The sequence below is a fragment of the Microtus oregoni genome, unplaced genomic scaffold, assembly GCF_018167655.1.
Source record: "Microtus oregoni isolate MIOR12 unplaced genomic scaffold, Mior012 000073F_ref0000255, whole genome shotgun sequence".
In the NCBI taxonomy this organism is placed as follows: domain Eukaryota; kingdom Metazoa; phylum Chordata; class Mammalia; order Rodentia; family Cricetidae; genus Microtus; species Microtus oregoni.
Window position 1 is genome coordinate 1236638 of NW_024543986.1, and position 26849 is coordinate 1263486.

Below are 26849 nucleotides of genomic sequence, written 5' to 3' on the forward strand. Positions count from 1 at the left end.
AAAAACATCCCCTCGCCATATAATAATCAAAACACAAAATATACAGATTAAAGAAAGAATATTAAGAGCTGCAAAGGAAAAAGGGCAAGTAACTTATAAATGTAAACCAATCAGACTTACACCTGAATTCTCCATGGAAACCATGAAAGCCAGAAGGTCCTGGATAGATGTTCTGAAGAAACTAAGAAACCATGGATGCAAACCCAAACTACTATACCCAGCCAAGCTATCATTCACTATCAATGGAGAAAACAAGACATTCCAGGATAAGAACAAATTTATACAATACGTAGCCACAAATCCAGCCTTACAGAAAGTAATAGAAGGAAAATCACAACCCAAGGAATCCAACATTGCCAACAATACCTACAATAACTTAGGCATCTAGCGACCCTTCACCAGCACAACTCAAAGAAGGGAGACACACAAACTCTACTACCAAAAACAATAAGAATAACCGGAGTAAACAACCATTGGTCATTAATATCACTTAATATTAATGGACTCAATTCACCTATAAAAAGGCACAGGCTCAGAGATTGTATCCAAAAACAGGATTCAACATTCTGCTGTTTACAAGAAACACATCTCAACCACAAAGACAGGCATCTACTCAGAGTAAAGGGTTGGGAAAAGGGTTTTCAAGCAAATGGTCCTAAGAAACAAGCAGGTGTGGCCATACTAATTTCTAACAAAACTGACTTCAAACTAAAATCAACCAGAGGTGATCGAGATGGACACTTTATACTCATAACAGGAACAATTCATCAGGATGAAGTCTCAATCTTGAATATCTATGCCCCTAATAAAAAAAGCACCCGCTTATGTAAAAGAAATATTACTAAAACTCAAGGCAGCCATCAAACCACACACACTAGTAGTAGGAGACTTCAATACACCTCTCTCACCAATGGACGGGTCAATCACACAGAAACCTAATAGAGAATTAAGAGAATTATTAGAGGTAATGAAGCAAATGGACTTAACAGACATCTATAGATTATTCCACCTGAAGAGGAAAGAATATACCTACTTCTCTGCAGCTCATGGAACCTTCTCGAAAATTGACCACATACTCGGTAACAAAGGAAACCTCCACAGACACGAAAAATTCTCAGTCTCCACCTGTGTCTTATCAGATCACCATGGATTAAAGCTAGAAGGCAACAACAATGCTACCCCCAGAAAGCCGACAATCACATGGAAACTGAACAGTCAACTACTGAACCACATCTGGGTCAAGGAAGAAATTAAGAAAGAAATTAAAGTCTTCCTGGAATTCAATTAAAATAAAGAAACAACATACTCAAACTTATGAGACACTATGAAAGCAGTCCTAAGAGGAAAGTTCATAGCACTAAGTGCCCACTAAAAGAAAACAGAGAAAGCATACATTGGGGACTTAACAGCACACCTGAAAGCTTTAGAAAAAAAGAAGCAGACTCACCTAGGAGGAGTAGAAGACTGGAAATAATCAAACTGAGGGCTTAAATCAACAAAATAGAAACACAGAAAACAGTCCAAAGCATCAATGAAACAAAAAGCTGGTTCCTGGAGAAAATCAACAAGATTAATAAACCCCTATCCAAACTAATCAAACGGCAGAGAGAGAATTTGCAAATTAATAAGATCAGAAATGAAAAGTGGGACATAACCACAGACACAGAGGAAATTCAGAGAATCGTTAGATCTTACTACAAAAGCCTGTATGCCACAAAACTGGAAAATGTAAAAGAAATGGACACCTTTTTAGATAAATACCATATACCAAAGTTAAACCAGAAACAGGTGAACAATCTAAATAGACCTGTTAGTTGTGAAGAATGAGAAACTGTTATCAAAAACTTTCCTACCAAAAAAAGCCCAGGACCAGATGGTTTCAATGCAGAATTCTACCATAACTTCCAAGAAGACCTAATACCTATACTCCTTGATGTATTTCACAATATAGAAACAGAAGAGTCATCGCCAAATTCCTTAAAGCTACAGTTACTCTGATACCAAAACCATTCAAAGACTCAACCAAGAAAGAGAATTACAGGCCAGTCTCACTCATGAACATCGATGCAAAAATCCTCAACAAAATACTGGCAAACCGAATCCAGGAACACACTAGAAAAATTATCCATTATTATCAAGTAGGCTTCATCCCAGAGATGCAGGGCTGGTTCAACATACGCAAATCTATCAATGTAATCCATCATATAAATAAACTGAAAGAAAAAAACCATATGATCATTTCATTAGATGCTGAAAAAGCATTCGACAAAATTCAACATCCCTTTATGATAAAAGTCTTGGAGAGATTAGGGATACAAGGGTCATACCTAAATACAATAAAAGTTATTTACAGCAAGCCGACAGCTAACATCAAATTAAACGGAGAGAAACTCAAAGCCATCCCACTAAAATGAGGAACACGACAGGGCTGTCCCCTCTCTCCATACCTCTTCAATATAGTGCTTAAAGTTTTAGCAATAGCAATAAGACAAAATAAGGGGATCAAGGGGATTCGAATTGGAAAGAAAGAAGTTAAACTTTCGTTATTTGCAGATGATATGATAGTGTACAAAAGCGACCCCAAAAACTCCACCAAAGAATTCCTACAGCTGATAAACACCTTTAGTAATGTGGCAGGATACAAGATCAACTCCAAAAAATCAGTCACCCTCATATACACAAAGGATATGGAAGCAGAGAGGGAAATTAGAGAAGCTTCACATTTCACGATAGCCATTAATAGCATAAAATATCTCGGGGTAACTCTAACCAAGGAAGTGAAACATCTATTTGACAAGAACTTTAAGGCATTGAAGAAAGAAATTGAAGAGGATACCAGAAAATGGAATGACCTCCCCTCCTCTTGGATTGGGAGGATCAACATAGTAAAATGGCAATTCTACCAAAGGCAATTTATAGATTCAATGCAATCCCCATCAAGGTCCCATCAAAATTCTTCACAGATCTTGAGAGGACAATAATCAACTTTATATGGAAAAACAAAAAACCCAGGATAGCCAATACAATCTTATACGATAAAGGAACTTATGGAGGCATTACCATCCCTGACTTCAAACTCTATTACAGAGCTACAGTAATGAGAACAGCGTGGTATTGGCATAAAAACAGAGAAGTCGACCAATGGAATTGTATAGAAGACCCAGATTTTAACCCACAAACCTATGAATACCTCATTTTTGATAAAGGAGCTAAAAGCATACAATAGAAGAAAGAAAGCATCTTCAACAAATGGTGCTGGCACAACTGGATATCAACCTGTAGAAGAATGAAAATAGACCCATATCTATCACCATGCACAAAACTCAAGGCCAAATGGATTAAAGACCTCAATATCAATCTGAACACACTGAACCTGATAGAAGAGAAAGTGGGAAGTACCCTACAACAGATGGGCACAGGAGATCGCTTCCTATGTATAACTCCAGCAGCACAGACATTAAGGGCAACATTGAATAAATGGGACCTCCTGAAACTGAGAAGCTTCTGTATAGCAAAGGACACTGTCATTAAGACAAACAAGCAACCTACTGACTGGGAGAAGATCGTCACCAACCCTGCAACAGACAAAGGTCTGATCTCCAAAATATATAAAGAACTCAAGAAACTAGACTTTAAAATGTTAATTAACCCAATTAAAAAATGGGGCACGGAACTGAACAGAGAATTCTCAACAGAAGTTCAAATGGCCAAAAGACACTTAAGATCATCCTCTACCTCCTTAGCAATCAGGGAAATGCAAATCAAAACAGCTTTGAGATATCATCTTACACCTGTCAGAATGGCTAAAATCAAAAACACCAATGATAGCCTTTGCTGGAGAGGCTGTGGAGGAAGGGGTACCCTCATCCATTGCTGGTGGGAATGCAATCTTGTGCAACCACTTTGGAAGTCAGTGATTCAGTTTCTCGGGAAATTCGGGATCAAACTTGAAGGCGTAAGTCATAAACAATGCCACACCAGTTTGGAATTATGATTAATAGGGTGGTATTTATTTAAAGGGGAAAAAACTTACAGATCACTGTCAGCCCTCTGTGCAACCAGGAAGTGAGTCTAGTCGCTGGAGGAGCAGGAAGTAAAGAGAGAGAGGAGAGGGAAGTGGCAGGTTTTTTTAAAGGGAGAGAGACCACGCCCCAATGGGCTGGTATCTCAGCGGCGATAGGCTGGAGGAGTGGGAGGACCTCCCGTAACACAAACTACCCCTGGACCCAGCAATACCACTCTTGGGAATATACCCAAGAGATACCCTATCTTATGACAAAAGCATTTGTTCAACTATGTTCATAGCAGCATTATTTGTTATAGCCAGAAACTGGAAACAACCTAGATGTCCTTCAATAGAAGAATGGATGAAGAAAGTGTGGAATATATACACATTAGAGTACTACTCAGCGGTAAAAAACAATGACTTCTCGAATTTTGCATGCAAATGGATGGAAATAGAAAACACTATCCTGAGTGAGGTATCCCAGACCCAAAAAGAGGGACATGGGATGTACTCACTCATAATTGGTTTCTAGCCACAAATGATGGTCATTGAGTCTATAATCTGTGATCCTAAAGAAGCTAAATAAGATGGTGAACCCAAAGAAAAACACATAGTTGTTATCCTGGGTATGGGAAGTAGACAAGATTGCCGGGCAAAAAATGGGGAACTTGGGGTTGGGGTGGGGTAAGTGGAGATCGGGAGAGAAACGTAAGAAAGGGAGAATGGGGGGAACTTGGGGAAACGGAATGATTGGGAGAAAGGAAGGTTGGATAGAGGAGCAGGGAATCACATAACTTAATTAAGGGAGCCATCTTAAGGTTGGCAAGAGACTTGAACCTAGAGGGGCTCCCAGGTGCCCAGGGCGATGTCCCCAGTTAGTTCCTCGGGCAGCTGAGGATAGGGAACCTGAAATGACCCTATCGTATAGCCATATTGCTGAATATCTTGCATATCACCATAGAACCTTCATCTGGCGATGGATGGAGATAGAGACAGAGACCCACATTGGAGCATCGGACTGAGCTCCCAAGGTCCCAATAAAGAGCAGAAGGAGGGAGAACATGAGCAAGGAAGTCAGGACCACGAGGGGTGCACCCACCCACTGAGACAGTGGGGCCGATCTATTGGGAGCTCACCAAGGCCAGCTGGACTGTGACTGAAAAAGCATGGGATAAATCCAGACTCTTTGAACACGGAGGACAATGAGGGCTGATGAGAAGCCAAAGACAATGGCACTGGGTTTTTATCCTACTTCATGTTCTGGCTTTGTGGGAGCCTAGCCAGTATGAATGTTCACCTTCCTAGACCTGGATGGAGGGGGGAGGACCTTGGACTTTCCACAGGGCAGGGAACCCTGACTGCTCTTCGGACTGGAGAGGGAGGGGGAGAGGAGTGGGGGGAGGAGGAGAAGAGTGGGAGGAGGGGGAGGGAAATGGGAGGCTGGGAGGAGGCAGGAATTTCTTTTTTTTTTCTTTCAATAAAAAAAAAAGAAAAGAAAAGTACTCCTCTTCCTGATAATATCTTATCCAGAACCAAATGTCTTATATAACCCCTCCCACGATGTTCCCAACACAAGTCCCAATCTTAACCTTTGTCTTTTCTGACACCTGCTAAGGAAGCAGTACATAACAAACCAACTTGAAAAGAAAGAAAAGAAAAGAAAAGAAAAGAAAAGAAAAGAAAAAGAAAAAGAAACCAACTTGCTCTTTTTTAGGTCAAGGGGCTCAGTGAACAAAATGATTGTTAGGAATGAGAACCTGAATTCTATCTTCAGCATAAAAAGCCAGCATGGTGGCACACACTGGACGGAGACAGAGGCAGGGAGTACTGAGACTCAAAGGCCAGCCGGCCGAATCTTCTTGGTGAACTCAAGATCCCAGTGAGAGATTGTTTCATAAAACAATCCTGAGGAACCATACCGGAGATTGACTCTGACCTTCACACACATGTGCACTAATGTGCACACACACGCATGCATGCTCTTGTATATACACATTCACACAAAGAAAATCAAGGTGACCTAAGAGCCTGAATTACTTTTGTATTCTCCAAAGTAGAAAGATTCATAAAATACTATATAATTAGCGCACTATAAACTCAAAGTTAATTAATGCAAAGTTATTAAAATTCTAATTCAGTGGTCAGTATTTTTAAACATAATTATGTTTTTAATAAATGGAAAATAATGAAATAGTACTTTTAAATGCATGTATACCCCCCATAAGATCAACCTTTATCCTGACACTTTCTATAGTAGAATCGTTTATGAAATTGCAAACAAATTATGCTAACTATCTGCTATTGAAAAATGAAGAGAAATGAGTGTTCTCAATTGTTTTATGAAACAAATAATTGTAGAGTCTGTGTAAATGGTGCTTAACATTCAGATCAAAGTCATAAAAACATTTAGTCTTCAACACATTTCTAAATATTTTGACTTTTTATAAAAGTAACTAATCATAGATTATATATAAAAGTGACCAACTATTGCATATCACAAACTGCTAAATACCAAATCTCAGCCTGAGGTAATTAAAACCCTAGGCCCAGTTCTAGGATGAACAATCATTCTTGGTGGCCAGAGGCAAAAAAACTCTTAGAAATCATGTAGTCAAGCCCTAAGTCACATGAAATCAAGGCAACTGATGCTCAGAGAGGTAAAGTGACTAAGCTACAGGACACAGAGAATTGATGGTCCATATTACTAGAACTAGCACCTCTAACACTCAATCTCAGATCCTAGCTCCTACTGTACTTCTTGTGAATATGACCTTCTATTTGCATATTGACTACAATTATCTCCATTTCCTCTTAATTAAGGTACTAGGGTGATAGCTGGGAACCATTAAGAATGAATGGTGCATTTCATGGTTGGAACACCATTCTCTTTCTGTTTTTTTTTTTGTTTGTTTGTTTGTTTCTTGTACCGGGGATTAAACCTAGGGTCTCACCCATACTAGAACAGAATTCTGCTACTGAGCTCCATTCCTAGCTTTAGTTTGCATGTGTTTGTTTTTCTTTTCTTTTTTTCATTTTGATACAGGGTCTCAGGAAGTTGCCCAAGCTGGCCACGAGTTCACTCCATTTCTTTCTCAGAGAGGCCTTGAACTTATTGTCTTCCTGCCTTAGCCACCTGAGTGTCTGGAATTGTATGTCTGAGCCACCAGGCTTAGCTGTGTTCATGTTCTGTGTTCCATCATGACTCCGGAGTAGACTTTTAACTTGGCCTATGATGGCCTTCTTTTCCTTAGTTGAGGTCAATGACATCAACAGCCATTTCAGAGGTAGGAAACAGCAAACAAAATTGTTTTAGCTATTTATATCACTCATCGCAGTGCTAACAGTTTTAAGCAAAGAAGACTTTCTCAACAGAAGCGTGACTGGCATTTTAGGTCGAGTGATTCTATTCATAGGGTTGCCTGGTTCACATGGCAACGATGTGCAATGCTCCTTTGGCATCCAGATAGTCACTGGCCGCAGACCTCCCCTCCCAGTAAGTACTAGTCTATGAATAAGGAAGTTTAAAACATCAAAATTAAAATAAAAAATCCTAGTGAAGCTGGGTGGTGGTGGCACATGCCTTTAATCCCAGCACTCTCTGTGAGTTCAAGGCCAGTCTGGTCTACAGAGCTAGTTCCAGGACAACTAGGGCTGTTACACAGAGAAACCCTGTCTCAACGAAAATTCTGCTGAACAAAATACCAAAATTCTAAAGATTTGGGGAAAAATCAATACTGCTAAGCCTTTCACCTCAGGCTTAGTGTGAATCACATGGCACAGTTACTGATCCTATCATCATTTAAAAATGTTACTTTGTTAAACATGACATTTTTGCAATAACTTAAATACTCTATAACAAATGCTATCAAGCATGAAGGGCTTCCCTTCACTGGAGAACCCAAGACAAGTAGCTCTTTCACCTTGCCCTAATCCAACCTTATTCCTTAAGCTTTGTGGCAAACCAGAACACCTCCACCACATTTCCAAATGCCTGTATAGACTGAGAACTCCTGAAATAGAAGCTGATTTTTCGCACGTAAGAAGTCTAGAGAAAGTCAGCCTGGGCCTGAAGTGGTATCTCTATTATGCCCAAAGGGATGAAGGGCCCATTTATCTCTACTGTATTCAGAGGACGGCTACCAGAGCTGAAGAATTATGTACTAATTACAGAGAAGAAAATAGAGGATAAACAGGAAAATCACTCCAGCTGAGCCTGACTCTTTACGTTAGAAAACATAACTGTCCAAGGAGCCCACCCAATAAAGCTTAACACATATCATTAGCCAAAGTATAATATATATATATATACATACATACATACATATATATGTATATATATATATATATCATTAACAGTTAATGATATATATATATATATATATATATATCATTAACTGGAATTGAATTGCATAGACAGCCCTAGCTACAAGAAGCTGGGAAGTGAGCAGTTTTAAATAGGCACATTTCCAGCCTCAATAAAGCTGATAGTCCACCTGGAAAAAAATATGTGCAAATGAATGAAGGGAGACTGGCAAGATGTGTTCACTGCAAAGACCATGCACATACTGGCTATTTTGGGTGACTGCAAATATAACTTTCTCTGTTAGTCAGGTGATGGTTATCTAACCAAAGTATTTTAATCATCACTTTTAGAATCACAGATATAAACTGTAATATTATCCTAGGCTGAGACTGACAAAAGTGGAGCCCGAAACAGGGTAGGCACACATGATTTATCTTGAGAGAATTTTGTAAGAAAACGACAGCAGCAGCAAAGGAAAGGGAAATAAGCCAAACAAGCATGTATTCACAGATCAGGTTAAACACTGGTCTGGTGCACAAGGGAGCCTGGATCACTGCATAGAGTTTTCTTGCCTTGAGGGAACGAAGCATAGCCCCTTGACTTTGGTTAATCTTGTCAGCTTCTAGAGAAGGGCTGGAATATGTCTGGGTTTTTCGACTTCCATCAGCCAGGGGCAAATCTCCAGAGAGGATTACAAGTGTGAGCTGCTTAGAAAGACAGTCACTAAAGCCAGGAAATGGAAACACACCCCCTAATGTGGAACTGGGTGGTCATCAATAACATTTACTACAGATACTCATTTGGATATGGTCTCCAAAGAATCGCCTTCATTTTTATTTTGCATTACTTGAAAGTATAACCTTACATACATCCCTGGGATTAGAGGTATTGGGAAAGCTGGCTACAAGTTGAAAGTGTCTCATTTGAAGAAACCAAATAATTAACAGGTGTTGACTTGTTTTGCTGAAGCACCAATGGAGGAAACACATTATGATTTGTTCTGGGTATTAATTAGAATCTGCCGTGTCGCTCACAATCTTATCAGGGCACATAATATCTCATAGTCTTAGGGTCTCATTTAAAGCTCAATGAATATTTAGTTCATGTTGACCAACAAAATAAGCAAAAGAATTATGCTGCATTTAGTCATATCTGAAATGAGCAAGCTCTTCATCTTCTTAAGCAGTCTGAGGCTAATATAATTCACCTTCATGAAATAGTCTACATAATTTTATAAGTTCTTAAAGGGCTGCAAAGTCTTCTTGAATGGCATATATTAAATATTGAGAAAAATGAAACAGTGAATTTTCAAAATTACATGCAAGAGAATGTAATATTAGTTTTTCCATAGTGAATTAAAAATATCAAAAACCTCTTTTTTACTTAAAAAGTAAAAATAAAATCTTTCTTTGGTCCTTGCATATTAAATATTCTATAAGATGCAGAATTACAGGAATCCATGCATAATTGCTCCAAGTTCAGAAATTGTTTTCAAGCTCTAAGTCCAACATAGAGCCAGACATGGAAAACAGTTTTCTAAAGAAATATTGACCCATGTTGAAAATGGAGTCACTTTCCCAAGAAAAGAAGCCTCCCTGTGGTCTGTTAGATCTCTTTATAGGTATCAGAACTGGGCTTTGAATAATATGTACTTTAATTGATGTACCATATTACAGATGTCATGGGAATGTATCACTTCTACTATAATTCAGGACATTGTCAACCAACCCATGCTAAAACCTACTGAATAAATCACTTGATAAATTGAGCATATTGTAATTTGAATTCTTTATCTGGTCCTGAACTGTTTTCTTTTTAATTTCTAAGGCTGATAAAAATAACAGATTCCTCTTAGAGAACAACACATGAATCTATAATTGAGGATTGTTGCAAACATGGCATGTCCATATGTCACCCTATAGAAAATAACTGCTCGCCTTAGGTTTCTTTCTTTGATCTTTGTCCCTGCTGTAGATACTAAAAGGTTGGGGCTCTAGTCAGTGGTAGACTGCTTGCCTAACAAGTTTGAGAGCCTGGGTTCAATGCCCAGTATTAGAATGAGAGAGAGAGAAATAGAAGACACAAAACTGACCTCCCCTTTCTCAACTATTGGTTGGATATCTGTGTCTATTCTTTGTAAACATATACATTAAAAATTCATAAGCCAGGTGTAATGTAATATGTAATTCCATCACTCAGAGGACAGAGGCAGGAGGATCAGGAGTACAAAGCCAGTCTTGGCCATGTAAATGAGTTTGAGGCCATCTTAGACTCCATGAAATCCCCATCTCAAACAAAACTTCAGACTCTTGCCTAATACAGCATTTCTTCCATTTACTAAACAATTCTCATCATCTCACACTATGGTACTTAGGGGTGGAGAACCACAATCAGTGTGCAGCAAAAGAAAGTATTTTTTTTCAATTGCTATTTAATGCCACATTTAGAACATACAAAAGTAATTAATGCCAATTCACTAGGTAAAAGAGACACAGTGACCTAACCCTTATTATCTCTAGAAAGATAGATTATCCTATACAGAGAAAAAGATGGGGTGAAGGTTGATTAAGTATTAGTTGGGAAAGATAAGCGTTTGATACCTTACAACAAAAACACCCTGTCTGAAACAACAAAGGATAATATTTCTTTGTTTAGGATAGATGTGTGTGTGTGTGTGTGTGTGTGTGTGTGTGTGTGTGTGTGTAAGGCTAGCCAGGAAGTAACCTTGGTTAAAGGATACAAAATTAAAGTTGGACAGAAAAGAGTAAGTTCCATGGCACATCAAGAGGAGATTTTAAGTGTTCTTAGCTGGGCATAGAGGCTCACACCTCTGATCCAGCACTTTGGAGGTAAAGGCAGGCCCACCTGGCCTACCTGCTGTTCAAGGCCAATCTAGCCTACATGGTTAGTTCTAGGACAGTTGGAACTACATAGTAACACTCCATCTTTAGAAACAAAATAAAAAACAAAACAACTGCTCACCACAGAAAATACTGGAGCGATACATGTTAATTTGCTTGATTCAGCCATTGCACATGTGTATATATTTCAAAACCACGTTTTACATCCTAAATATACAATCATTATTTGTTATCACCAGAAAATTTGTTCCAGAGATTCACAAGGATGTTGGAGTCCATTACATAAATAGTGTAATATTGGCATAAAACCTCCATACAGACTCTAGTTATTCAGACTTATCTCTGGGTGACCTATGATACCTTGTGCAATATAATGCTATGTAAGCAGTTGCCAAAGGAGATTGGTGAGAGAATAACACCAAACAAAAAATCTATACATATTCAGCACAGATGTACCCGACGCCAAATAGTTTGGATTGCAAGTTGGTTGCTGACACAGAGGGCCAATTGCACACATTTCTATTTGTCAACTTGCAAAAAATAAATTGGGAGAAATATTATGCACAAATGCAGTATATATAAAAAGCCAAAATGAAAACCTTAATATATATATATATATATATATATATATATGTAGCTTATTTTCTCACATCCACATGTGAAACTTGAAAGTCTCTCCAATGTCATGTGACTTACCTGCTTATCAAAAGCTGCCCAGGATGGTGCATCGGCTCCATCTCCTTTTGGAAACACAGTGTTTTTAGGCTTTATCTTTTGTCCAGGTAGCGGGTCTCCACCTATTCCAGGCTTCTCATCATTCACCAGCATCCTGACATTGTTACAAAAGCCCCAGTGTTGGGATTTATGAAACTTCTCCTTTCCCAACTGTGAATACAAAAGACAATAATAAAAATGTGCCAAAGCTATGATTTTTGATTTTTCTTACAGTAAAGGGTGTTTCCCAATATAAATACATTTCCCCCTGTTTATTTCCCATCACAAAATGCATATGAAGTGTCAAGTAACTGAGAAATTTCTATCCATAAAATTGTGTCACATTTTAAATTAGGTCTATTTTAACTACTTTAAAACTTTGAAAAGCAGGGAAAAAAAAGCTAGGTTCAATATTTCCAAATAAAGATTACTGCAAGCGAACATTTAGAACAGTGGTTGGCTGATTGGCCTGTTTTACTTATTTGTAAATAATGCAAGGCAGAAAAACTTCTTTACATCAGAAAAGAAAGACACTGTTTTCCATGGAAGCCTAAGCATTACATTCACCAAAACAGAAAACGAAAGCTTGTCCTTATCAACAGTAAAAAAGGGAAATTCCTCACAATTTCAACTATGAGACCTTGCTTCCCACTGTTTCTGGTGATGCAGACAGAGAATCCACAAGAGATACCAGGGGGTGAGAAGGATGAGGGCCAGATTCAGTCGACAAATGTTGCGAGTGACAAAGTCGAAAACCACCAATGGAAATACAGAGGTAGCAATCCCCAGCAAGCTGAAGAGTGTGTATGTTCCATGGCCTGGCAAGGCCTCTCCCAGACAGTCTCTTGTCAGTAAACATAGCATATGCCCTTCAATGTTATAAGAATGATAAATGGCAACAATGCCAGTGCCTGGCAGTTGTACAAAAGATACCTCAATTGTGTTGTTTGATACTAAAAGTCTACAATAATCTGTATGTTGATATGGTCAAGTGCTAAAATATGTCACACACACACACCCAGTTGGCAGGTAGTGAAGGGCTCTTATGAGACGTTTCCTGGGGAGATACACAGAGACATTTATTTTCCTGGATAGGGCACTGACAGGCCAAAGAAATTTATCTGTCTAAGTCCATCTTGATGAAGCAATCAGTTTGTTGGAGTTACATATAAGAGTATGGTGACTCCTGAGCAGCTGTATCTCCAAAAAGGCCCACCCTGATAGGAGCAATGCCTCGTGGAAGCTGCATCCCTGGAGCGGAGGCTTTCCCACAGTCAGCCTTCATTTCCCTAACATCCAGTCCTCTAGCATTCCCTCAGGCCACAAACTGCGCTGCAGAGGCACGATTATATGCAGCTGTGGGGATCAGGAAGGCTGGAGTGGTTGGAATCGCACGTGTAGGTCTCTCATCCCATCCTGCACCTCATTAAGAAGAACTGTTAATAGACCAGATCTTCTGAGGGTCTCTGCTGGTAAGCAGTGCCTCTCTGATTTCAAGACAAAAATGGCCATGCCATTACCAGAGGGCAGAACATAAAAAGTGATACTTACACATATACGGACACTTGAAAAAAACCTAAAAATTATAGCATTAACTATGGATAATATAGGCACAGAAATGATATGCAAAAATTCAAAATTATATAATATCCACAATAATATGCAAAACAATCATTTGTGCTATAAAATAAATGTCCACATGTAACATGACTTTATATAAACAACAGACATTTCAAGAGCAATTAATTAAAGCTCCATGTGAGTTCCTGGCCTTTGTCAGGGCAGTAGATAGGGATCAAAAGAACCTTATTTCTATTATAGTGCAGATAGTTTGGGATAAGTTAGAAGGGTCTGGGCAGTCCTCCTACAAAGGGAACCAAGAACCATGACAGCTGCCTAGAGAAGGTAACATCTCAGCTTTAAGGCTGGGGGAGGAAACTTATGAACAATAATGATTCAGATTGTTACCTACATGTATGCAGCCTGGCTCTGTTCTTTAGAAAATCAACTGCCAACACCTCTGTCATACCTCCTCCATCACAACACATTCACACCCACACAACCAGGTTATGTCAAGTCAGTCCCAAGTCACCAAAGAGCCAGGAAGAAACTGTGCTTGTATAAAGGAGGGGTAGAATGATGGAGGAAGGTCATCATTGGCTAATAAAGGCACTGCCCTGGCCCATTTTATTGGTTAGAGGATAGGTGGGAGGAGTAAACAGAACAGGACGCTGGGAGGAAGAGGAAGTGAGCTCAGACTCTACTGCTCTGCTCTCCGGAGCAGACGCCTCAGCAGAGACGCCATGCTCCTGGCTCCTGGGCAGACACACGGGATGAAGCTCCGACCTAGGATGAACTAGGCTAGAATCTCCCCGGTAAGTGCACCTTGGGGTGCTACACACAGATGATTAGAAATGGGCTAAATTAATATGTGAGAATTAGCCTAGAAGAGAATGGGCCAAGTAGTGATTAAATGAATACAGTTTGTGTGTTGTTATTTCGGGGCATAAGCTAGCCGGGCAGGTGGCTGGGGTGTTGGGGACGCAGCCCCGCTGCCGCTCCTATTACTTCTGTAGAAGAGTAGACTTTCATAGCAATGTTCCTCTTTAGAAGCATTCTTTTCAAGGCACCATGTCACCATTGACAGCACACTATTTTTTGTTGTTGCTGTTCTTTGTTTGCTTTTTGTGGAGAGATGTTTGGTTGTGTTTTGGATTAGTTCTGAGACAAAATATGACCCAAGATTTACTGTCTCACTTCCTGTATCAAAACCATTATTAGATCAGTCTCATTACTATGGTTTTCCCTGGAGAAAATCAAGCAGAAAGGAACAGACTCCAGCTTGCACAGTAACGTGATATCAGCACCTGAGTTTACATTCATGTAGCATTCTACTCTGGTAAGCTTGCCTAGCCACAGCTGAATATTGTTGGGCTGAAGTAGTAGGGTTGAGGTTCTATGAATAACTGGCTGTTGCTCTGGGGTCAGAGGATAAGACGAATCAGGCAAAGAAGAGACAGGAAGATATTCCCATCAGGACTGGCAGTTCTCAGTGTGAGGATCAAAAGATGAGAAATTTAGTAAAAAAAAAAAAAAAAAAAAAAAAAAAGCCAAGTTCAAGTTTGAAAAGTACACTAAAGTAGAATATCTAAGATCGTCCGTAATATGGAAAGTCATACACTGAAATACCTTAATAGTTCCTTTCACTAGGCTGCTGAACTAGTCAATGAACCAGACTCTAGGCTGCTGAACTAGTCAATGAACCAGACTCTATACTTAGTAATATATCATAAAAATTAAGTCACAGTCAATCTCCTATCCCCTGGAGGGATTTCCCAATCACTCATAAGCTCCTTTATTGATCCTGGTTTCCACAATCCAAAAAGCCCTTGACATTGTTTGGAAGGCATGTGTGTGTGTGTGTGTGTGTGTAAACAGAGACTGCACTTTGCCCAGATGCCCAGACCTGAATAATCACACAGAAACTGTGTGGTTAATGACTTAGGCATATTTCTAACTAGCTCTTATATCTTCTGGCATCTGTCTCCTTCAGTAGCTACATGGCATCTCCCCTGACTCTGCCTTATTTCTCCCTGCATTCAGCTTAGTTTTCCCTGCCTAGTTCTATTCTGCTCTGCCATAAGCCAAAGCAGTTTTTTTATTAACCAATGGTAATAAAAACATAGTCACAGCATATAGAAGGGAATCCCACATCATATATGGAGACAGATGCCAGAACCTTACCAGTAAGCCACAGCTTTGTGGCAATACATACATTACTAGAAATGGGTTAATTTAAGATAGAACCAGTCCCTGAAAATTGTCGTCTAACAACACATGGGCAGTAGCGTGTGTGCACTCGCACATGCATACATGCACAACAAATAAATTCTCCTTCTAAGTCCCTTATCAGCTACACGACTTGCAAATTATTTTCTCCATACTATGTGCTGACTTCCTTTTCAGTTTTCTGATGGCCTCTTTTAAAGCTTAACTTTGGTGATGTATTATAGCACCATTTGTAATAGCAAAAAGCTGAAACTACTAAGTGGATGGGCTGAATTAACTATTGTTAAGTGCACACAATGGGTTCGCTCTATAGTTGTGAAAAGCAATGAGGCCTAGCTCTATATCCTATTAAGTGACTTTCAAGATATGCCATTAAAATGAAATAAAAAGATTTAAGAGCATAAGCAGAGGTTACTGTTTATTTAGTAAAGAGAAAAAAGTAAATACTTTTAAGAGATTGTTGTTTTAAAAACAGACTGGAGGGAGACAGAACCAAAAAAGAAAAGAGAGAAACAAGGAAGGGGAGAAGAGGTGTGGAAAGAGAGAAAGATGACTCTTAAGGCTAGTTATAGAGAAGGAGGGAGCAAAGTTGTGAGGTCATGAGCCCTGTCTCATTTTATAAATTTGACTTTGAAACCATGCAATGATTTTACATTATAATGAAATAACAAAATAAGAATACAAAGCACAATGAAAATAATGAAGCTAATTGAATATGGAGATGGTGACAAAACCCAACTCATGGCAATTATATAAGTAAAATGGAAAACTAGTCATTTGGAGCACTTATTTAGTAGAGGCAATGTATTGGATTCAAGCCAAAACATTGGCAAATACTACATGCCCCAAATATGTAGTATTACTACATATTTACTTACCTTACTCAATTACTATAAAGTACTCAGTTGGTAATTTGGAAATACATTACTAGTGAAAGATATCCTTAAAACAGAGAAAGCTATACTACAAAGAACCCTTTAAAAACCTAAATAGTTAATAATCAATAAAGTCATTGTTATTTGTGTCAGAAATTCTAAGAATATATATTTATGCTGAGACTAGCAAGTAATTAATTGTTGACAATGCAAGCAAACTATAAATATAAAATCAAAGAAGATAAAGAAAAATCCTAAAATCCTTAATTTGCATTGGAAATATCAGTTTGAATGTATCTTGTAATTTTTCTTTAAAATATATGCATATTTCCTCAGCTTGATTTAAGAGCAATAAATTTCAAGCTACAGATTGGGAGAAAATATTAGAAGCCCACATAGCAATAATAGATGTTTATTTAACAACAACACTAATATCTCAAAAGATAACAATCAGATTTAAACAAGTAGAAGACCAATGGATAGATTTCAAAGGAGATTACAAATGGCTAAGAGTCTATCAACATCCCAGACATTAGGGAAATTAAAATTAAAATGAGATATACCACATGTCTATTAAAAAGGCTAAAATCCAAAACATTGACAACATCAAATGCTCTGAACAACTTGAATTTTTATTCATTACTGCTGCCAATGCAAAATGGAAATGGGCCACCAAACACAGGCCTCTCAATGTGCTAGAGAAAAGGAGGCAGGAAGATCATGAGTTCAAGGTCTTTTTTGGATAAATAGTAAATTCCAACTGAGTCCAACCTGGGATACATAAGACCCTGTCTCAGAGGAGGCATTCAATTTCTTATCAAGTTAAATATATATACACCATATGACCAGTTGAGAATTTATATGAAAGTCAGGTGTGTCAACCCTCATAAGAAGTGACCATTTTACTGCATTTTTTTGAGATAGGATCTGTAGCCCTGGCTGTTCTTGAGCCACTAAGTAGATCAGACTGTCCTGGAACTCACTATGTAGACCAGGGTGGCCTTAAACTCACAGAGATCCACCTGCTTCTGCCTCTAAATCAGGAATTAAAGGCGTATAAAAATTAATGTTCAACTTCACTAAGAAGTCAGGGAAGTACAGATTAAAACAACCAAAGTGTGGATGGGGTTGGCTGGAGAGATGGCTCAGTGGTTAAGAGTGGTTGCTGCTCTTCCAGAGGACCCAAGTTGGTTCCTGAAATCACAACAACTCACAGTTCTCCTTTAACTCCATCTCCAGGGTGTCCAGTGTCCTCATCTGCCTTCTACAGATACATAAACACACATGTTTACATGTAAATAAAAATTAAAAATAAATTTTTAAGACTGCAAAGAATTGCAGTACATCCTCTGACAAAAAAATATGTAAAATTAAAAAACTAAACAATACAAACATTTAGAGGTTAAAAAACATAAATAAAAATGCTTGTGGAAATGAAAATTGCTGTGCAGAGTCCACTAAAGTTCCCATATCGGTGCCATACACTCCAGTAATCATACTGAAAGAAATGAACAAGAGAATCATAGCAAGAGTATTTGTAAAAGCCCCAAAGAAGCTATCTATCAACAGTAAAATATACAAAGGAATCTAAATACATGGCATATTCATACAATGGAACATTGGCCACATGGACAAATCTCACAAACATATTGCTGAACCAAAGACGTCACAAAACAAAAATCACAGAATATTTCCACATACAAAAGGTTCAGGTGAAAGCCAAAAAGTCAAGAATAAATCTTATTTTATTGTTTATAGTGACAAAAGTCAAAGTAGTGATTATGTGTAGAGAATGGCAGAAGATTAAGAGGGAGGAAAGGGTCATATAATTCCACATAAAATACAAAATGCTCAGTTAAATTTGATTTCTAAACAAAATCTAAACAAGTAATATTTTAGTATAACTAGGCCTCAGGCAATATCCAGAATATTGATTTTTACCTGCTGAAATTGGCAACCCCAGTCAATGGGGTCGCGTTCAGTGTAGTGCTAGTGCTAGTGCTAGCACTCCATTCCGTGATGTGCAGCTCAGGACCATCAGCTCAGGAAAACCCACTATGCATTGTTCTGCATGTGTTAGTCTTCCCAAAAAAATCTTTTTAAAAAGCATAAAGAAAGAAAGAAAGAAAGAAAGAAAAGTACACTCTGTACTATGTTGCTGATTTTAAAATATCTCATCCAAACACTCTTTTTTTCCTTCCCACCCTTAATCACTGCATATGAGAACTGAGATACTTCTGCAGGCAATGGGCATCAGTAATCAGAAGCATAGCAGAGCCATAAGCTGAAGGCTCTGCTTACATTTTTATTAAAATTACTTTTGCATAGCATGCTTCTTTATTTCTGGAATCTTTTTTATGCCCTCATTCTTGGAGCCTTTCTTATTTGGCTGACTTAATCTTGCCAAAGAGTAATGTTATGTTTCAGAGGCCAGACTCTTAACCTCCATCAGCCAAGAAATGAAATGCGCAAAGCAGCGCTCGAAGTTGAATTGACTGGTGTGAGGGGTTAAAAATCAATCTCAGACGGAAAATCTACAAATACTGCCACTCTAGGGCCAGCAACTGAGATACAGACACTGCTCAGAATGTGTAGTCAACTGGGTGCACTGAATGCTTTGTAAACTTTGATCAGAGGTTTACAAACACCTCGATGGGCTCCATGTCACTTCCTTTTCATCCGTTTTTACTGCCTTCTGATAAAGACACTGGCAAACCCAAGTAAAGGGCAGAAACACCTAGAAACAAAAGCCTGACTAGTTTCCCTCCTGTTACATACACTGCTACTTATTGCCGAGTTCTTTAATGTTCTAGGGGGGTTATGATGTTTGGAGGGTTGTTTGTTTTGTTTTGTGTGTGTTTGTACTTTCATCCTGTACTCTGGGTATAGGTGTCTGTCTCCATAGTGTGACACTAAACTTTATAGGCAAATGGAAGGCTTCCCTATCTGCCATGCCTCCTCGTGGATTCTTCTATTTAATAACAAATTTTATGGGTTTTTTTTCCACCCAGAGTACTAAAGATAATAATTAGACTCATGGGCTGTAAAGACCAGTTGCCTGAAAGAAAACTAGTATCACCACGAAGACCAGCTTTGGGCCTCAGTTTTCTCTACTCTAAATGAAAACAAAATGAGTATCTAACTCAAATGGCTGTTGGGAACACCCACGGCGATTCTAGCACAGCACTGGACACACATTAAACACTCCCTGGTTATTTTATCATCACCATCACCAGCTACTTTGGATGGCCCTGCTACCTGCACTTAGATGTCATCTAAGGAAAACATTCAGATGCACTTTAAGAGAAAGGAGGGGAGGGACCATGAAGTTTGGATTTGGGTGTACTCAGCACACAGGAAAAAAGGGAAGGAGCTAGCTCTCTGTACGATCTAGGGAGATAAACATTCCTGGATCCTGTCTGGACCCCAGGATCTGGCCAGGACCTCGGGCGTCCTGCCTACTCACATTGCGGTTAAAGCTGTTGCCAGGCAGAAGCGGCAGAGCCATGCCTGTCAGCGTCCGATGAGGATTGAAAATCCGACCACAGAGAGATGGACAGGCTACAGCCTTGACCGCTGCTTGTTTGCCCCCAGCGTTCCCTGGAGACCGGAGGTGGCGTCACTGAGGGAGGCGGGGCTAAAATAGGCGGGGTAGGGTAGGGGGCTTGGGGCGGGGCTTAGGGCAGAACCAAGGCCTGGGAGGGGGTGGGACGAAGCAGAGGCCAGGGGCGGAGGCGGGGCCGAGCCCGCAGGGCCCCTCCTGTCCCTGGTTTCACTGCCCAGCCCACCCATACTAGCAGCCTAATCCAGACCTCATTGGTCTCCCTGCCCACATAGTGAACTGCTGTTTCCACCCACATCGCTTTTGGCTTTCACTCCTTTTTTCTGGAGCTCATATTCTCCCATGAGAATTCTTGCCACAAAATTGTATACCATTTTGTTATTAAATTTAATTTAAATGCCCTCAAAAGTACAGAAATCCGACGGACGCCTGTGAGCTCACAGAGCTGTGTTGCATTTACATCAACCTTTATTTTGTAATTTAAACTTTCGAGATAAACCTAAAATCATTCACAACCTACAGGGAAACCCATTCCAGCGGTAACCATGGCCTTCAATCCTTCCTCTTGATCATTTTATATATGAACTAAGTGTGGGAAATGTAAGGGCCAATCAGCAGTGGTAGGGGGAGGGTCAAGGAGCATAAAATGAGACTCTAACCTGGCATGGTGTCTTACACCTGTAATCCTAGCACTCAGGAGGTAAAGATAAAATGATTACCTGAGTAACGCAAGTCAACCTGGGCAACACTGGGAGATTATGCCCCCCACAAACAAACAAATTCAAGACTATTCCATCATGCTCCCAGATGCATAGGATGAAAACCTACAGTTAATTAGTCACATCTCTGCTGGCTGTACACTCCGCTATGTTTATTGCTCCTCCTCATTCTGTTGAGATGCCCTAACCCCAATTACGGCTGGCCTTATTCTCTCCCTTAGAAATGGCAGTGGGAACAACCGATCATGTTTGCAGGGCCTTCATTTGTGGATTTCAAAATGTAGTTTTTACACTCTTCTTCAGGAAGCTGCCTTGCCTTCGCCCCTCAGGCCATCAAACTCCCTGGCTAGGTCTAGAGCTCTTGTTGGCTGACTTTTCGTGTTTCTTCTACTGCTTTGCCTCGCCCTTCCTCTGCCCAGCTCCGAGAAACCTCAAGCTGTTTTTACCAGGCAGGCTCAGATGGTAGAAATCACACCACCTTCTAGCAGCATGCCTTTCTTCCTATGCTTTATTGAGGTAAACCGTTCTTGTCTTCTGGGACTTGATTTACTGTGTGAGAGAGACACAGGTTTTGCCATTGCTGGGAAATGAATGTTCCCTCAGCTCCCTTCCACCCCTCCTCCGTCTGCATTAAGCATAATACTCACTAATTGCGCCTTCCTCCTCCTGCTTTGTAATCATGTATTTACTTGAATTTTCTTTAAATGCCTGAAAATTCTTCAAAGACAGAGATTGTTCTTCAGCCATCTCCATCTTTATTTTCTGTGTTTATAGCACTTACATTTTTCCTTGCCTCCCACACAAGCTATTTGCCATGGGCATGGGGTCAAACCACTGAGTAACCCAGCCCCTGCTCTTTTCAGCTATGGGTTTTATATTTGAGATCTTTACATGTTGACACATCCACCAGATGGACTTCATTCATCTTATGTGCCTTCCGTGATTAGAACATAAATCAGTTCCCCATCTACTGTCATCTCCTGATGACAATGACTGTTTTCAACGTTTTGCTAACTACCAACAATAAGCAGCGAGTGACCTAAATCTCCTCTTTTGTTTGGAGATGTTTTGTTTTGAGACAGTTTCACCATGTAGTTCCTGATGGCCTCTAACTGGTAGTGTTTCTGCTCTTGCCTCCTGAGTGTTGAGGCTATAGGTGTATGTCACCAAGGCCAGCTTCTCCTAAATGCTTTCTAAAAATACCTCCTTTTTGTTATTCTTTTTATTTAAATAACTTACTTTCTTTTATTTTACATACCAAGCAGTTTCCTCCCCTTTCTCATCTACCCCTCTCCCATCCATTCTTTCTCATCTCCCTTCAGAAAGGGACAGGACTCCCAAGGGCACAATGCATGGCCCATCAAGTTAGGGCAGGACCAAGCTCCTCCCCTTTCCTCGAGGAGGGGCCAGATAGTCCAGCGTGGGAGAACAGGTTAACAAAAGCCAGCTAGTGCCAGGGAGAGGTTCTGATCTGAACGTTAAAAGCCTTACAAAGAGACCAGGCTACAAGATTGTCACACACATGCAGAGGGCCTAAATCAGTCCCATTTAGGCCCCATGACTGTTGGTCTAGCATCCATGATCTCCCATGAGCTCAGGTCAACTGTCTCTGTCTGTTCCCCTATCATGGCCCCCTGGCTCGCACAATCCCTCCTCCCTTTCTTCCACAAGACTCTTGAAGCTCAGCACAGTGCTTGTCTGTGGAAGTCTTCCTCTGCTTCCATCAGTTACTGGATAAAGTATCTCTTTATTGCCTCATTAATGGCAATTAAGATAGTCCCCAATCTGTTTACAGTAGGTCAGGCACCCTTTCTACCATGTCTAGGAGTCTTAGTTGGGGTCATCCTTGTGGGTTCCTGAGGTTTCACTGGCACCAGGGTTTTCCGTAACCCCAAAATGGGGCCCCTATCAAGATGTCTCTTTTGTTATTCCTCCATCCTGCCTCCAACCCACCTCCTGCACCCAGCCCACCCAACCCACTCCCTCTTGTTCCTATCCCTCCATCCCTCCCAACCCCCACCCCCAGTTTACCCAGGGAAATCTTTTTACTTCCTCCTCCCAGGAAAATCCATGCATCCTTCTTTGGGCTTTCCTTGTTATGTAGCCTCTCTGGGGCTATGGATTATATGTTGGTTATCCTATCCTTTACTTTTAATAACCACACACTCAGAATGATTTTTTCTAGTTCCTTTCATTTGCCTGCAAATTTCATGAGGTCATCATTTTTACAGCTGAGTAATATTCCATTGCATAAGTGTACCACATTTTCCTTATCCATTCTTTGGTTGAGGGGGTATGTAGGTTGTTTCCAGGTTCTAGTGTAACAGCGTAAATTAATGCAAACAGATTGCAAAATATATACACAGCTTTAATGTGGAAATTAGACTTACAGTACCATGGTTCCCACGGAGAACAGGAAGCAGAAGGGGCCAGCTACGTGCATGCCCGGCAGATTTATAGGTAAACTTTCGCCCAAGGCGGACACGCCCCCTAAGGCTGGGCTTAACCCTACATTCTAGCTATTACAAATAATGCTGCTATGAGCATAACTGAGCCAGTGTCTTTGTGGTATGATTGCTAATCCTTTGATTATATGCCTAAAATTGGCATAGCTGGGTCTTGCAGTAAATTGATTCCGAATTTTCTAAGAAACCACCATACCAATTTCTAAAGTTTGACTCCCACTAACAGTGGAGGAGTGTTCCCCTTACTCCAAATCCTCACCAACATAAGCTGTCACAAGTGTTTTTGATCTTAGTCATTCTGACAGGCGAAAAATGGTATCTCAGAAAAGTGAACTAATTTCAATGTACTAGAAAAGCTTCAACAATAGAAGCTCAGCTTGGTGACACAGGCTTGTGATGCCAGCTACTTGGGAAGCCAAGGCAAGAGGAGCACAAGTTAAAGGGAGTTCAAGGCCAGCCTAGGCTATTTATAGAACCCTTATCTCAAAATAAAAGTAAAAATGCATAAAAAACCAAGCAAACAAAAACAAAACAAAACAAAAACCAGACTAGGGATGTAGTTCAATGTGTAGCACTTGCCTAGAAGCACAGGACCACTCATTAACAAATATTACAACTAATTCCCATTTACACTTCTTCCAAATTCAACTGTTTTGTCTCTTGGTACACTGGTTTTACCATACTGTCTATATTGGAACTTTCCTACTGTAAACCTGTAGATAAAACATGTCTTTGTCCCTGAATATTTCAGCACTATCTCCTAAAAACAATGATAGTCTCTTACTTGACTGGAGTGTCACAGTCAAAAACAAGAAAATTAGAATAATACCATTATCTTATATTGACCCGTCCAGCAGGTCCAGTTATTCCAGAGTCCTGAAGGGGCACTACCTGAAAGAATCATGGGCAGGAGAGAGAAATGAGACCAAGCAAAATTCTGTTGTCAAGGTCTCGTTTATTGAAGCAAGCTTTGGTCTTAAATACTCCTCCAGTGAGGTATTGGGCAGGGGGAAGGGGGAAGGGAAGGAGGGACTGGGCTGCTTGGCAGCTAAGTGGAGTAGTTGCAAGGTCAGCAATTAGAGCACCTGCTGTTAGTGATAAGAGGCAAACAATGAAGACACTCTGTGGTGTTGTCCGGAGCTTGAGTCTCTAAGAATAGCACACAATGTTTTAGTTAACTTTGGTTTTTATCTCTTTAGGTTTATTTTTCTAGGCCCTGTGAGAAAGGAGAGGCCCAAGATGGTCCCTAACATTATATAAAATTCAAATCTTGTTGACTCTCCCAATAATGTCCTTTTGCCCAGAATCTGATCCAACATCACACATGGCTCTTAGTTTTCTGCATCATTATTCTCCTGTAATTTGGAATACTCTTCCATCTTTTTGTTTTCCTGACCTGACTTGATATTGAGAGGATAAACCTCATTATCAGAGGGAAAATGTCCTCCAGTTTATGATAACTAATATTTCCTTTGGGTTATGGCTTGGGACAGAAATGCCACAAAGAGAAAGTCTATGTTCTCTTAGTTCAGGAAAGGACCAAACAGATGATACTGTAATCTTATCATGACTGTTGATGCTCACTTGGGATAAGATGCAGTATACCAACTTCTTTTTCAATAGACAGGAAAACCGATATAGATATGCAAAGAAAGAAATATGATATAAGCTAGGAGTCTCCACTGATAATTCCTCTTTCAATCAGCACAGTAGAATGCCTATTTATGTTTCCTCCTTTGCGCATGTATATGTGTGTGGCATATGTATTCATGTTCACATGTGTTTGTGGGTGCTTGTACACATGTATATAGAGGTGAGAGGTTGATGTATGGTCTTTTTCCTGGAACATTCACCACTTTAAATTCTAAGTCAGAATCTCTCACTGAAGAAAGAACTTACTGTTGGGGCTTGTCTAGCTAGCTAGCTTGCCCTGGGGATCCCATCTCTACCCCTTGAGGGTATTGTTGTGGAATAATCTTTTTGTACACTGTGAAGAATAATCTTTTTGTACATTATTTAGCTTAATAAAAAGCTGAATAAATGGCCAACAGCTAGACAGGTTTTCCAGGCGCAGAGGACACTTGGAAGGAAATAGGTGGAGATGCCAAGAGAAAGAGGAAACAGGATGGGCAGTAGAAAGTAAAGGTAACCAAGCCACATAAACTAACATAGATTAAAAGATATGGATTTATTTAAGTTATTAGAGCTACTGAGAAACAAACCTAAGCTATCAACCAAGCTTTCATAATTAATAAAAGTCTCCATGTCATTATCGGGCAGCAGACTGTCCAACAAAAAAGTCCAATTATAGGTTATAATTGCAGATTTCACAGATTCAATTCAGGTTTTACATGGGTATTGGAATCCAAACTCTAGTCTTTAACCTTGTGTAGCAAGAACTTTATCTACTGGGCTATGTCCCCAGCCCCGGTGTTCCCCATTCTGCATCTCATACTTTAGAAATCTGATTCGAAAGAGCATCAAAACATTTGCTTATTTTTCCAATATAAAACCACAAAAGCAGTTTTAAGCCATCCAACTTAGTAATGGGTAGCTTTGTGGCAGAATACCTGCTTAATATACATGGGGCCTGGAGCTTCTTCCCAGCCCAGAGGGTGTAAAAAGCACATGATGTGGGAGGGTCTTCTGTCTATGTGTTACTTTCATTGGATAATAAAGAAACTGCCTTGGCCTTTTGATAGAACAGCAGCTTAGATAGGCAGAGTAGACCTAACAGAATGCTGGGAGGAAGAAAGCAGAGTCAGGCAGATGTCATGATTCTCCGACCTGAGACGGATGTAGGTTAGAATCTTTCCCGGTAAGCCACCACCTCATGGTGCTACACGGATTATTAGAAATGGGTTAACCAAGATGTGAGAATTAGCCAGTAAGAGGCTAGTAGAACTAATGGGCCAGGCAGTGTTTAAATGAATACAATTTGTGTGTTGTTATTTCGGGTGGAAAGCTAGCCATGCAGGAGCTGGGTGGGACAAAAAGCAGGCTTGCTTGTCTCATCACTACAAGCACATAACTTAGGTCTGTGTGAAAATCAAGTCTACCATGGGCTCCACTCTTTGTTCACAGCACTTTCCTTTAGACTTAAAGCTTAGAGTTAAAATACCAAGCTGAAAACTTTATTGAGTTTGTTTCCCTCTCTGTGTTTGCGGGACTTATATTATTTATTTGTAAGCCATTTTGGTTCATTCATCTTTTGACAGACCACATTATTTATTCTTTGTCTTACAATATATAATTTGTATCTGTCCTATGTTGGTCTGGTTAGTTTTGCAAATTATTTTTTACTTTCATCAACTTTGCCCATTTTTGAAATCATTATTGCTTTTCTGTATCCACACTTATTATTTTTATTCTTATGGTTTCTTTGGGCACATTTGCTTTTCTGACTTTCAAAATTAACCCAATTCATGCATTTTATTTATATTTAGTTATTAAGTGTTTAGAACTATGTATTTCCTTGTGATCACTAAATGTCTATGATTTCTAATATTTTCATTATCTTTTTTTGCTTTTTTCTTTGTTTGTTTTGTTTTGTTT

The 26849-nt window shown here is 39.7% G+C and overlaps 1 protein-coding gene across 1 annotated transcript in view; it reads right to left on the reverse strand.

The window, feature by feature from the left end:
* The window catches only part of LOC121441149 (EF-hand domain-containing family member C2-like), a 157910-nt gene extending 137816 nt beyond the window's left edge, over window positions 1–20094 (reverse strand). The window contains exons 1-2 of the mRNA XM_041642281.1: window positions 20015–20094; window positions 11867–12055 (exon numbers count right to left, since the gene is read on the reverse strand). Of these exons, the coding sequence (XP_041498215.1) occupies window positions 11867–12055; window positions 20015–20056 (231 nt within the window). The 5' untranslated portion in view covers window positions 20057–20094. The remainder of the gene's footprint in view (window positions 1–11866; window positions 12056–20014) is intronic.
* Window positions 20095–26849: the final 6755 nt, after the last annotated feature.